Source organism: Megalops cyprinoides, chromosome 15, assembly GCF_013368585.1.
Source record: "Megalops cyprinoides isolate fMegCyp1 chromosome 15, fMegCyp1.pri, whole genome shotgun sequence".
Classification (NCBI taxonomy): Eukaryota; Metazoa; Chordata; class Actinopteri; order Elopiformes; family Megalopidae; genus Megalops; species Megalops cyprinoides.
Window position 1 is genome coordinate 14087633 of NC_050597.1, and position 14744 is coordinate 14102376.

General features: G+C 39.1%; 1 protein-coding gene across 1 annotated transcript in view; it reads right to left on the minus strand.

The window, feature by feature from the left end:
* Positions 1–1423: 1423 nt before the first annotated feature.
* Positions 1424–14744, minus strand: part of col21a1 (collagen, type XXI, alpha 1) — a 42147-nt gene continuing 28826 nt past the window's right edge. The window contains exons 17-29 of the mRNA XM_036546730.1: positions 13894–13938; positions 13019–13072; positions 12285–12338; positions 11505–11558; positions 11099–11170; positions 8880–8915; positions 4638–4682; positions 4445–4477; positions 3535–3681; positions 3034–3088; positions 2734–2934; positions 2386–2463; positions 1424–1955 (exon numbers count right to left, since the gene is read on the minus strand). Coding sequence (XP_036402623.1) covers positions 1768–1955; positions 2386–2463; positions 2734–2934; positions 3034–3088; positions 3535–3681; positions 4445–4477; positions 4638–4682; positions 8880–8915; positions 11099–11170; positions 11505–11558; positions 12285–12338; positions 13019–13072; positions 13894–13938 — 1062 coding nt within the window. The 3' untranslated portion in view covers positions 1424–1767. The remainder of the gene's footprint in view (positions 1956–2385; positions 2464–2733; positions 2935–3033; positions 3089–3534; positions 3682–4444; positions 4478–4637; positions 4683–8879; positions 8916–11098; positions 11171–11504; positions 11559–12284; positions 12339–13018; positions 13073–13893; positions 13939–14744) is intronic.

Consider the following 14744-nt stretch of genomic DNA (forward strand, 5'->3'; position numbering starts at 1 on the left):
TGCGTTGACAAATACAAACATGAAATCTCAGCTATTTCTAGTAATAAATCATAAATAGGTTAATGTTCAACAGGTTCTGCATAAGCTCCAAAAAATACAACCTGTTGCAACAATGTCTTGTCTGCAGATTTTTTATTTTGTTTTTTATTTATTATTTTTTTTTAATTTATTACTCTGAGTCATTAGAACTTGACAAAATTGAGGGAAGTTTCAACGCAAGTATGATGGTATTCACAGAAGCAAGCTCAAAGGATGGTTGTAATACACAGTGGATTATAACATTTCATTAACATTAAAATAAGCAAAAAAAAATCTGTTGGAAACCAGTCTGTTGTGTACACGGCAATGACGTTGGACCTAACAGTATTAACAAACGACACGTCCATTTAAGAAACAACTGTTTGATGAATGCTTGCCATTCAATTCATAAGCTACATTACAGTATAGCAGCTTTAATTCCTGTAAGAAGATTGCAGACTAGAGTGTTTATAGCAAGACTCTCCTTGGATATGCCTTACCTATGTCTGGAAGATGTTTGAAGTTGGTTGAGTCATATGCTCTCCTTCAGTATAATCTTAATGTGATGACATATCAGAGGGCAGAAATATTTACAGGCTGCTGCGTGATAGTGTGGCTGGTTGGGAAAATATGAATTGAATCAGGAATATCATGTCATTGGGCCCCAATGTCAGAGATGATCACTGATTTCCTTAATACATCACAGTTGAACAAGGAGTGAGCATGGACTGTAATGTGCTAAGCAATTATTGCCAGTAAGGATGCAACTTACTAATTAGGATTGTCATACACTTGCTGGTTGATTGTTCTGTCAGCTCTATTTACGTTGAACATAACAAGGCCCAAGCTGCAATAGATGTGTCCATTTCCTTGCAATTCTCTTTCAGTAAGCTAGCTAGCAGATCTGATCAGAAATCCTGAGAGTGAACACCATGGGCAGCAGAGCGGAGGAGCACTGTGTTGCTGGTGTTGCAGTATATACACTGATGCATGAGAGAGATCTTTATAGGAATGTTTGAGCAGTGCAACAGTCCTGAGAAGGGATCTTTCTGATTAATGTTTAGATATAAGAAGTTTGAATCATTTGACCTTGGAATATCTCATGGCTTTTAAGATGGAATATTCAAATTAATAACACCATGCTTTCCCCCAGCCCAAACGCACCCCCCGCAAGAACTGCAAATAGATCTGTGTGCACTAAGACTTTAGGGGAGGAAAATGAAAAAATATTAATTTATTTTCCGTTTTTGTGCAGGGTTTATAGGCCCCCTTCATGAATATTAATGAAAAAGTATAAAACTATTTTTCTTTTTTAGTAATTCATTAATATGCATTAATGTTATCAAAATGTTTGAAAATATCAAAATTCAAATATTTGGTATCATCCCTTTTACCACTGGCCTCTGATATCTGACATGGCAGGTGGTTCCGTTAACTAGGTATAGCCCGCATTCACACTGCATAATGTAGTGCACCTCAGCTTTGGGGCCCTGAACCAAGTGGCTGCCATGGAAGAGGTGATTCACTCTCAGCAATTTCACAGAGACAAATAACGCCTGTGGATGCGTTGTCTTTTTGTAGCTTTGTTCTGTTTTTAATTACACAACAAGAGGTACTTCCTGTCCCCAATACGGTGGGCAACACTGTTTAAAAGGTGATCTTCCTGAGATTGGAAAGATTTGATTGTCCTGTCCACATTAGTTAAAGCACCAGGTGGAGATTGGCGGGCCATCTCTCCGCCGAGCTCCATCAATAGTTTGGACCTTTCCTGAAAGGGTCTCTTCTCACCATGGAGCCGTAGCACAAGGACGGGTGGCACACACCGGGTTCGCCTGGGACTCCTGGGCTCCCTCTCTTCCCCTCATCACCGTTCATGCCTGGTGGGCCAGGCTTGCCGGGGAAACCGGGCTTGCCGATCCCGGGAGGGCCCATTGGACCTTTGAGAGAAAACAAACACAAAATGCCAGCTTCAGAATGTGTTGATGTTTGTGAAGCCACAGAGGGGATAAGAGGTTTATTACATGCCATCCAAAGCAAACTAGAAACTCCTGCTCTCTTGCATGTGAACAGCAATAATTCAATTGTCTATAATGCTTTTTGTGCAGTTTCCTGAACTATTTGGTTTAGAATGTGATTTTTTGAATTGGACATGATGTTGGTTTGGTACAACTACAGAGATTCTGACCACTGACCATTGTGGTAGGAGAAATTAAGCTGAGTTTGAATGGTTTTCCTAATTGGTTTGGCCCACAGATTGCTTAAACCAAATCCAGGCTAATGTTGGATGATAAATGATGGTATGCTGTATTGTACTAACATGAATTCTGTAAACGTATACATTGGTGCCGAACAGGATCTCTGTCTTACCTTGAGGTCCAGGGAGTCCTGGATCTCCAACTTGTGTGCGTCCTTGACTTCCCTTCTCACCTTTCTCCCCTGGATCCCCTGCAGACACAAATGGGAAGGCAGGAAATAATGTTCTTGGTGAGAAAATGATATCCTTAGAAACTTACTGTACAGCTCTTTTCTGGGATTCCATCTTGTAGTATACAGTAGCATGACAACTGATTACAAAGAAGTCAGTATGCTGGACTATTTGTGACTAATGAAAAAAGAAGTAAGATGGAAAAATTATACTGTGGAAGGTAATATAAAGTTGCATTAAATGCAAGCTAGTCTGCTGAAAAACCCATGTGTTGACTTTCAGCACAGCACCTTTCATCCCAGGGACACCTGGTCGCCCAGGTAGACCAGGATGCCCCTGCAGCCCACTGGAGCCAGGCATCCCAGGAAAGCCCCTAGAGCCCTGGGGTCCGACAGGCCCTGGAGGGCCTTGAGGGCCTGGGGCCCCAGACCTGGAGTGGCAGTGGTCACAACTTCTGTGTTGGCTGCTTTGTAGAAGTGAAGGCATCTCCGCTAGAGGGAGGCAGAGTGAAATGCAGGTGAAAGTGACCTTTGTTGACTTTTCATCTCATTGTGTGAGACGAACACACACACAAGAGCAAAGAAACTCACTTCTGAGGACGTCCTGACAAATCTGGCGGATGTGCTGCTCTGACAATTCTCTTCCCTGTAATTAGGCAAATTAGACAATTAGACAAATGCAGTACTGACTAGTAGGTTCAGGCTGTAGTTCAAAATTTGAACATATATTTTTGAAACTTTGAGAACCTTTGAAATGATATTTACAGTATTATAGTACATTACTGGCATTTAGTAGACACTCTTATCCAAAGTGACTTTGGATACAGCTGAGGCAATTGTGGGTTACCTTGCCAAGGGTACAGCAGCAGTGCCAGTGGGGAATCAAACCAGCAACCTTTCGGTTACAAGTCCAGCTCCTTAACCACTATGCTACGCTGATGTTGATATTTGCTAAACAGCATTTGAAAATAACATGATTATTTTCGATTACAGTGTTTGCTGAGCTCAGTTTGGATGACTTCAGGAAAGGCTAAGAACGCTAACATGCTGGGTTGTTGACAGTGATCACATTATGCTTAGTAAGCCACATACAGGTCTCCCCTCTGGTCCAGGTGGTCCAGCCGGGCCAACGTCCCCACTCTGTCCTCGAGGACCGGGTGGACCCATTTGTCCTTGCTGCCCGGGTGGCCCTTGGTGACCAGTCTGTCCCCTCTGCCCTGGATCTCCTGATGTCCCTTTCTGGCAGGGACACAAGTATAAGGTCAGATAGCACAGACTATTTAAACCTGTTTCCATAGTAAAGACCCTCATTCAGAATTACATTTGTGCTCCTTTTTTTACGAGTATTCTTATAGTCTAAAGATTTGCAAAATAAGCAACAGCAAAGAAGTACAGATGACTTGTGGTTGTCTGTTAATTTAGTGTCTTTCTGTGTGGGAGGGTGTACTTGAGTACATTTTAATAGCCTAAGACAATATAAAGGCTGTTCAGTGCAAATATAATAGACTCCTCTTTACTGCAAATATAATATTACCAGTTCAGATCTAAACTTATTTTAGGCTAAGGCATTTTCATGAGAAGAGGAAGGTATTGACTTCTTACACATAAATACTATACACGGGGGTGGAATGTCTGGTGTCAGTGACAGAATTTTAAATGTAAAGTGTGTTGAGTTGAACGTCTTGTTCCTATAGAGAATGTTTGTCCATACTGTTGAGATAGAGAGTTCCTTTGTCAAAGTAGACCTAAATGAGTACAAATCACTTTGTTTAGTTGTGGTTTTTCATTTTTCAAACAATATTCAGGTTTGTCCTTAGCCGGAAATTTTGAGAAAACTATGCTATGATGACTGAAATGTGATTAGTAAACATAAAAGCATCAGTCTGTAGTTAAATGATGCTGTAAATGTAAAGCATTTGTGCTGTTGAGTCCACTCCTAGACTGAAACTTTTCCCAGAAGACTAAGGTATCAATCACTCCACAGAATACATGGTACACAAACCTCTCCTTTTTGCCCAGGAAGACCAATAGATCCCTGCAAATGAAAACATAGAAGCATTTCAATAGTTGAATTGTCTGTCAGTAATGCAATGAAATGAATTGCTGAAATGAAAGTTCCCTCAATGTGCACTGTATGCAAAGCAAGTAAGAAGATAATGTCCATTATGCACTGAAAGTTTTGAGTAGGAACTTACGTGAACACCTGGTCTGCCCTGATCTCCTTTTTCACCTTTAGTGCCCTGTAGACAACATACAAAACCTTGTAAGCACAACCTTCAGAGCACACCAAGCAAGTTTTAGCCTGACACACACACATGTATATATATATATATATATACACACATATATATGTATACACGCGCACACGCACTTTAAGACAGCTTAAACACTAGTAGCTAGTATCAGTTGACTGATAGACTGACTTGTGAAATGATTGATGAAATAATTGATTGATTTAATGATGTATTTATTGATTATGTATGAAGGCCAGCATGGGCAACTATAGCAGCATAGAGTGCAAGAACAAGCCTATGCATCAGTCATAGACCAAGTCGGACTGTGCCAGGGTGGATTTCTTTTGATGTACTTGGCGCTGATTTTACTCATCATGTCAGGCTTAATTGGTGTTATTAATAACAGGGCAAAGAGTTGTGAGAGCATGCAATAAATTATGCCTTCCTGGTTCTCCCCTCCCTGCAAGGTCGTACTTTTTTGCCACACAGTCATGTTGGAGACACAAGGACTAAATGCTCCAGCTTGTCTCAGAGAATCCCAGTGCCTATCTGAGTAGGTGTATTGGTGCCAGCTGCACACAATATGCATGCATTTGTTTGCATGTCCATTTTATAACAACGTTTTCAGTCATTTCTGTTGTGTAATCTGGATGTTAAACCAATAACAGCACTGTAATAATTTGAATGTGTGTTTGCCCTTCAGAAGTTGTTTCACTGTGACTGACTCAAAGCAGTAATGTGGTGAAACTGCCATTCAGTTTGATGCTGTTCCCTTCCTTTTTCCCAGAGATGGCTGTCCCCATTTTCCAATGGTTTGAATTGGGCAATTCTTCAACATGATTCCAGTTTGGCTGAATTAAAGCAACCACTTTTGGAAGGATGTAGTAAACCTTGCCTCCAATTATGCATGGAGCAGTTTCTAGCAAATGGAAAAATGTAAGTCCACAATCACGATTCCCTAAGCAATTCATGATGTTTACAAGTGAGCAGTTTTAACAAGTTCTGCTGTAATGTTAAGACAGTTAATCTTATTTATTCTTGCTTAGACTGAGCCTGGCCATGTGCAACAAACCAGAATGTTTGGAATATCTCAAATTCCAGTAAAAAATGCATTTGGAAAGTTGAAGTAACTGATCTGATCTTATTCAAAAACATTATTGTTTGCCAAAACTGAAGAGTCCCTAATTTGATAAAATACTATGTAGCCATACTCAAGTTTATAATGATCTTGGCTGAAAGTAAGCTGTTTAAGTATAATGGACATTCTAAATATGGAGGGATCCTGAGCTCTATTCAACCAAGAGGAAAGTCTATCTGATAATAATGTTAATGTTAGGAAACCCTCTCTCCTGCAGATGTGGCTTTTTCTGGAATTGTTCCCAAGCAGAAAAACTGCCTCTCTGCTGGTGTAAATATTTGGTTGACAGAAAGCAAGTGGAATATTCCCTGCTACCAAGCAATATATTTTGTTTATTTCAACAGTGGTGGAATAATTACCTTAATGTGGTTTAAATTAGTTTTTCCATTGATGGCTCGCCAGTAGTAAAGGATATCCCTTTCCAAAGACTGTGCAGTAAGGAAACTGCCTTTGTTCTGTCAGCAATTGTTTGAGGATATCATCTAGTATATAAACTAAGCTGGCCTTGCTGGGTATTTATTGGGTTTCATTGATTAACTGTATCTCTTTTATACTAGTATGCATACTCTCAGCTTGCTCTCATAGTCTCATGCATTTTCTCAGATTTTATTACTATCCTGTTACTTCTATGGTATGTTCAATTATCTAATGAATTTAGCTGGGTAAATTTAAGCCATCTACTGTTAAATGTTTAAGCATTTGTGTTTTACCTGTACAAAACCTTACAACATGTAGAGTTTTCTATTAATCGTGTAATTGAACATTACTGTACTGCATTTCACATTTCACAAGTTCACATCACAACATACATTTGAGGTAATTTTTTCAGTGTTGTGTTGTGTAATTCAATTATTTGGTCAATTAACCTTGATTTCTCATGTCAGATGTTTTAAAGAGTCTGCTTTAAGCGGGCAAGTCGTCCTTGATGAAGGCATGTTTGTTTCCATTATGATCATTACACAAGTGTGGAGCTACAGAGTGATTTATGCCACTCAGCTACATCCAACTATCACTAATAGGGAGGGATAGTCCATAAGTACTGTATCTCAACTGGAATTGGAATTTTTCTGTAAAAGAACTCTCTTTTTCACCCCAAATGCTTATGTTCACCTCGAATGCTTATGTTTGAGAATTTTTTGCAATGCCACACGTGTTAAATTTCAAAATGCCACTCATGAATTTAAATGGTCTCTGACCCATATGGTAAGGGAGTTTGAGGAAGGAGGATTTGGCAGCAACACGAGAGTACATGACTGACAAACCCAGAGGCGTGAAGAGCATTCAAAAGAAGATGAGCATAGCAGGGTAACGGTTTAAGTTTTTGAATGACAGGTATTTGATAATGCCTCACTGTAGATATGTTAATATAATAAAATATCTCTATTCTTCTATACAACATTTACAAGCACATATGTCTTGTCCATTCAATTACATTTATTAAATGTAATGTTTTGTTTTTTTTTTTTTTGTTTTTACCAATGTCATTTTTCTACTGTATACTACTGTATCACATGTGGCATACTTGAAATCTATAGTATAATGATGTACATAGTGTTATCCTGAAGCACATGTTCAAGTAGTTATGGATGGAATTATTTTGCAGGTGTTTTTTATTCAGAGTAGACTAGTTTGTTCGCTGGCAACAGCTAAATGCCCTCCATCTGTTTCCCAGTGTTTTCCCACAACACTGACAGTAGTAGTCACATGGGACAACTTGTTGGAAACACCACATCAAACTGCTCCACAGGACCCATTCCATTCCCATGGCACCGGAAAGAAAGATGTTTTTTCTGAGATTAAGTGGTAGCTTAAATGACAGATTTTTCTTTCTAACATAAATAAAAAGACAGTGAACATTGGGAGTTCCAGACTTAACACCTTAATAATAATAATAGCAATAACAACAACAACAGCAATAATAATAATAATAACAAAAATGTTTTGCATTTCTATAGCAACATTAACGGATCTTAATGGAACTTATAATGAGGGGTGGCACTCATTGTAGTGCCCGCCAGTGTGGAGCCCCTACCCTTTAGCGCCATAGTCCCTCACTACACATCAAGTTCAATTCCTACCCACTACATCCAAATTTGCCTCTTTTCCTCATTGCCCCCCACCCAGCGGTAGAAGGAGCTACCTGCCACCATCAGAGCAAATTTGCTCATGATTTACCACCATTTGTTCAGAACTCATCTGACCTACCAGGACTCATCACAAACATAGCTCTTCAACAGCCATATATTTTTTTCTTTTGAAAGTTTTCCTCAATCTGTTTTTTTTGATCCTCCGTCCATGCGTGGCAAATCGAGACATGTTTTCAGTTCACAGGCTGCTCAATGATTCTTTGTTGCTTTGAAATTCAGAAATTACTTCAGTTAGATTCAAGAGTGCTTGCATCCTGTTTTTCATTGAAAGCAGTCTATCACTATGTACTTAGCTAGCATGAACCACCCAGGATTCTCAGTAAGAGAGCATTCTCTTCTCTTCAACCACATAAAAGAAAAATAAAAGAATATACATCTGTTCAGACCAGATCGGTATTTAAACTTAAGTAAATCTGACCTCGCAGTTTATGTGATTTCAAAATGAGCAAGCCCTGCACTACAGGATAAAGTCTGACCTGTATGTTAACATTCTGAACTATTTGTATGGTACAACACAGTCACATGAGGTTGCATCCCTGAAATTGTGCCATTTTATATACTTGTATTGATTACTTGAAAAGTAAAATTGAAAAGCTGCTTTGTTTTACATTGCAATTGGTCTTGGACATTCCTGGACACGTAAAACAAGCCCTGACACCAGCAGTCACCCAAAAGTGCAGTCAGTGACAAAACTGTTTCATTACATTCACCATTAACTTTTCTGCCTTTTCCACTTATGCTTTCCACATTTCTTTTGCAGACCGCCCATGGAAAAGTTTCTTTAGTTTTACAACGGCAACGTCAGCTTGCATTAATTGAATACACAACTTTACATCAGTGGCGCAGTAACACTGTGCAGGTTTAATAAGGAATCATTAATCGTCCTCCCCCACTTTGCCTCAGTGCTTTAAGAAATACCTCACTTCCCCTTTCGCCTTGATCTCCTCTGTCACCCTGGAAAAAAGAAAACATGATGATCCCAATTAGGAAAGCAATTATTTATCATGGTCTTCTTATGTTTTCAACAGATGTCGCATTGCGAAAAGGTTAACAGAACATCAAATAGTGTGCAGCTGAAAACGAGAGGACTTCTGAGCACATCCAAATGGAAAATGCTTACAGCACATTTACTGCACAGACCCCACCCCAGCCCATTTTTTTTTTGCTTCCCAGGCCAAAATTGTACAATAACCCATTTCTGACCAATTCATACTGTGGTTTGATCCCCAACGTTGTCAAGCTGTCCCGTGACAAATCGCTGGGATTGGGTGTGAAAAGGGACAGTGTTTGAAAAAATTGTGTAGTCTTCTAATTAGAGTGTGTCTGAAGTACACTGTCACATCAAGATCCCCTCTGAAATCACGGAGTGAGATGTGGCACTTAATGGAAAGGAAAGGGTGTTCCATGGAACATGTAATTTGGGCTGGGTTAAGCTGCGCGGGCTCCGGGCTTGTGGCCATGGGGATCTCCAAGGCAGCCTGACAGTTTTACTGTATTTTCTTTAGACCAAAGCCAGTGCTGCTTTTTGGGCCTGTGCTGCAGTACACCATACCATGACTTGCATGCGTCTTTAGTCAGAGATCATTTGAAAACTTGTACAAGGCAGACAGTGGACAAAGGTTGAGGGACAGAATCCATTTTAGGGCAGCAGTAAGCACACAAAGGATTTAATTAGCCTTGTAAGGGCCACTGACGTGATGCATGCTAAGAACATCTCACTAAACCCTTTCACCTGGGGGTTTATATGCTATTACTTATTTAGTTTTCCCAGAACACTTAAAGTTAGCCTCAAGCTCCAATTACCTGTACACATTAAATGATAATTGTAAGGTAAACTGCTTAAAGTAATTTCATGGAACATTGCTAGTTTGGTGCCCTGCAGATAGGGTCTGAAAAGATAGCTGTATTAAGACAGTTACCTTCTCCACACTTACTTTCCTTGTGCTATGAGTATGTAATTTCACACCTAAAATATTAATGTAATTTTAAAACTCAGTTTGCAAGATTTAGAGTTTGCACTTAGGTTTGTTGTAGTCATACAATACTGTTTGATTTTTTCCCTACATGTGGTGTAATTTCAAGTCATTTAAAAGAGCATCTCACCTCTGACGTGACACAATCATCCACTGATTCGACAGAAGTTGGAGAAATTGAGGTGGACAGGTATGAGCTGCACCACAGCATCAACAATTACAGATGAAAAATAAATTATTTGGATTTTTAATGTGTCTGCAAGGAATAAACTCTCACCTGTGTATTACAGCCTTCAAATGGTTGTTTATTTCATTTCATGAATGGGTTGCTTGTATGTGGCGGTATAAGTTATTATTTTTTATTGAAGTTAATAGAGGGAGATTTGGAAAAACAGTTCACCATAAAGTAGATTTTGGCTCTTAAATTTTTATTTAAAATGCAAGGGCTGTGTTTTTTTTCTCATTAAAATATACAAATGGAATTGGGATGGAAAGAATGAAAGATTTTGCTGAAGCTTGTTTTTAAGCAGTTTATTTCTAAAATCTCTTGTGATTTCAATAACTCTGACTGAAATAATTTAATAAATAAATAAAACATCACTGACTTATGTATGCAATTTAATCGCTAACAATACCTCACAGGAAGAACAGCAGAACCCCTGATTTGAGCCAATTGGGACATTTAATGAAAGCTTACATAAAAGTTAGCCTATGCATGATGTTTGGATCATAAATGTTTAAGCAGAAATAGTATGATCTATCCAAGTATGACATCAAAATAAAATTTGTCAAACACATTATTACAAAAATTAATAAATTGTAAAATGTTCTATTGACTCAAGAAAGTTCAAGTGCAGCAGTCATTTGCTCCCTAACATTGCTGTTTGTGGAGATATCATCCTCTAGTTCCTCTATGATGGTAGTAGAGACACATTGGCCATAACCATTAGCAGCAAACCAAAATATTGCGGAATTTGGATTCAACTTTAGATTACAAGCTCTCCCAGCAATATCCAACCTTAGTATCCAACATTATGAAATGTAATTGCTCTTTCACTGAAGATATTCTGTTACTGTTTTGTTTCCAGTCCCAACAGACCAATGATTTAACAGTAATATCATAGTGCAGCAGCAGTACATCATCCAGTAGCAAGCCATAAATACCTTGTGTCCTTTCAACCCAGGCCTGCCAGAGTGTCCTGGTTGGCCCACCATTCCTGGGTCACCTGGTTTCCCCTTGAAAGGAGCCAAACCAACCAACAGTGCATTGTGGTTACTATAGTAATGTGGCTACTTACACACATTGATATTCTTACTGAGGTTGGTTAGGAGCTTGATGTAGCAAAATGTAGAAACGCTAGAAAGTTTATGTTTTAATACAATTTTTATTTATTTGAGATCAGAATTTTATTTCAGTACTTATTCAGTAAAATATTTGACAGTATCAGCCTTTAGGTGTCAATATTAGATTCTTAAACCCAAGTGTGTTAATGTTAATGTACATGCACCGCTGTATAGAGTACTGTGCATTCTAAGGTATGTCAGTGATGTGAGGCCTAAATGATTTTACCGCTATTCCTGGGGGACCTTGTTGTCCTGGCTGCCCACTTTCACCTTTATTTCCCTTTAATTTAGAAGAACAGGAGATGAAAAGGGTTTATTATTACAGAGCAGCAATCAGTAAACACATGTGACAGTGATCATGATCCAAACCATGCACAGTTTTCTGTTCCACATTATGCCCTTCGAGCATGCTTCCCTTCCCTGTGGATAGATTGCAGTTTCCTTTCTTTTAAGTTGACTTAAAATGCTTACAGAAAATGTCAGGGTTTGTCCTTTAATCATTGCATGTTTTGATGCTGACTTTTTATCCACATATTCAGCAGCATGGATTGAATCTTGAAAAAATAATTACAGAAGTTATCTCTCTTTTTTCTTTCATGGAAATGCTCCAAAAACTAAAACTTGACGCTCAGCCAAAAAAACTGTTAAAATTATACACATGTTCACAAACTACTGGTCTGCTGGTGTGGTGCTAACCAACAGCACATTGTCTCTCATTAACAAGGAATCAGTTAATAAATAACGATCAGGAGACAGAAAGTCGAGACCAGAGAGTTTTTGATTTGTGCCCAGCTTCCACTGACGAAAGCACAAGTGCTGCAGGGCCTTCATTTGATTCCTCAGTGAATTCAGTAATTTGAAATAAGTTATCTGCCAAAATGCAGCTTTTACATTAGCTTTAGGCATCTCATATCATTTAGAGGAGAAGCAGAGCACAGCTGAATGCATGTTCTCCAAATGAACTGGTTGGACTACAGTTAAAAAAGTTTTTTTTTTTAATCCTGACCTTCAATCCAGGTTGTCCTGTGGCACCAGGCATCCCAGGTAAACCCATTTCACCCTAGAGAAATTAGAAAATCATGCTAATAACAGTGGATTACAGTGGATTTAAATATGCTCATAAAATTCTATAAGAAATCACTTTGTTAAATGTAAACAAAAGTACTGGTGATATAGTGAAAGAGAGTAAGAGAGAGATGTTGACTGGTATATCACCTTTGTCCACAAATAAATGAGTACTGTTATATAACACTTCACTCTGAATGGCAGCGTGTGGTGAACTCTCTGAATTACACTGGTACCTACTGATGCAGACACACTTTACATTACATTACTCTCACTTAACAGACGCTCTTATCCACAGCAACTTAAATACATTACAGTTTTATCTCTTTATACAGATGAATATTTACTAAAGCAATTGTGGGTTAAGTACCTTACCCAAGGGTACAACAGCAGTGCCCTAGCAGGGATTCAAACCAGTAACCTATCAGTTTCAAGCCCTGCTCCCTACCACTACACCACACTGCTCCCCCCCATACTAATCTGATAATGAGACCCATGTAGGCCATTGGCACCTTACTGAGACTCAGTTACAACATTAGTGTCTTATCTGAGACTTAAACCTACTACTACCTGGTAAAAGGGCCTTTGTATTCATTACCAGCCTACACTCTGTTGCCACTGTCATCCAGATAATTCCTGTCAACACCTCAAAGCCTTGGAACACAAACCACTTACAGATGGTCCGGCTGAGCCTTTGGCTCCCTTTTCCCCTGGCAAACCGATTTCACCCTTTTGAAAGGAAATATCGTGGTTAGCAAACACATACGGTAATTCTACCTATTTCAGCATTTTAATCTAGGATTATGTGGTCTCAATTGGACTGGAAAATCTAGAAAAATTGCGGTATCATTACCATGAGGTTCCTTTTAAGTAGTTTTATTGCCGTCATAATCCAGGAGATATTTGTTTTGTCACCACATTACTTTCTTAAAAACCAAACTTTCCTGTGGTTACATCCATAATTTATGTAATAATCTCTTTCATTCCCTTAGCAGGATTGTGCTGATTTGCCCTTCAGTTTATAACCAGTATGCATTCATCAGTAGATGAATGCAATTGTGTTATGTTTTATTTAGTGGTTTGTAATTGCCCAGGAGGTTTGTTATCACTTTCAGTAAATACTGCTGTAGATTCATCAGAAATTAGAAAAAAACATAGCAATTACATACAAATGTTACTTTTTTAAAACAATTTAATTCTGCCATTGTTACAACCGTGGTGTTTAACCAATGATAAAATACAAAGTGCATTGAAACAAAAAATATAATAAATGTGGCTATTGTAACATGCCAAAAAGCTGTCAATGCTAACTGGTACAGAAAGGTGTAGAAAAAATGAAATTCCACTGTAATGTACATAACTAGCACATAGCTGTAAATAATTTTTTTTTTTTTCATTAGAATGAAAAGCTGCTTTCTCTTTGTACAGAATACATATACACATTCATTGATTGATCAAGTGAGGCTACATCACATGACCCATGTGTTCTATGATGAGTGGGAATGTGCATGGACACAGTAGTGCCAAAGCTAAGCTAAACAGGATCTTACCTTCGGTCCCACTGGGCCTTCATTTCCCGGCAAGCCAGGAATACCCTGGAAAAGGGATAAAACGCTGCTTACAGGAGTTTTGCACAAGTTTTGGGAGGAGAATTTCCAGTCAGTCTGACAGTCATTGTCACAGAAGCTTCATTAACTAATATAAAAATAGACGCTTACATCATATGTCTCAGCTGTTCTCGGCAACCCATCTCATTCCCATTTCCCTCCTTCTGCTCTAAAGTCTAATAATATTAGGGGTGGGGGGTTAGGGGTTTTGGTCCAAGACCAGGTGCAAACCTGTCCCCCAGACTCAGAGCCAAGGAAGCCACTGAACCAGCAATCACCCAGATGCATAAGTCCCCAGGCATTTCAACAACCCCGACAGGAATCTGGGTGTGAAATTGCTTTAAGACTCCAAAGCATTTCAGCAACATATTCCCTAGCTTTACCACTAGTCTTGACACATAAGTCCACAAGAATTTCAGCAGCTTAGACGTGGATAAGGGAGCGAAACTGCTTTTGGCCTTGTGCTAAAGACCGCAAACACAAATGCTGAAGCGATCTCAGCACTGAATGTCATGGCCACCTTGCTAAAATGATGTAAACATCAAAATGCGGCTCTATCTGCTGTGTGGTTATATCCCCAGTAACTGGAGTGCACATGTCATCATTGCAGAGAGAATGCAGTTCTGCACAGAAGGTGTATGGTACCACTGTGTATGGGAAACTGTTCGGTCCTGAAGGACAATGTTATATATGTGCTCTGGGCTCACATCGATGGAAAGCTGTGTTAGTCTTGCCTTGCTTCCGCTGTCATGGACCATACATCCCTGGTTCAGAGATGTACAGTTCTGTTTTCT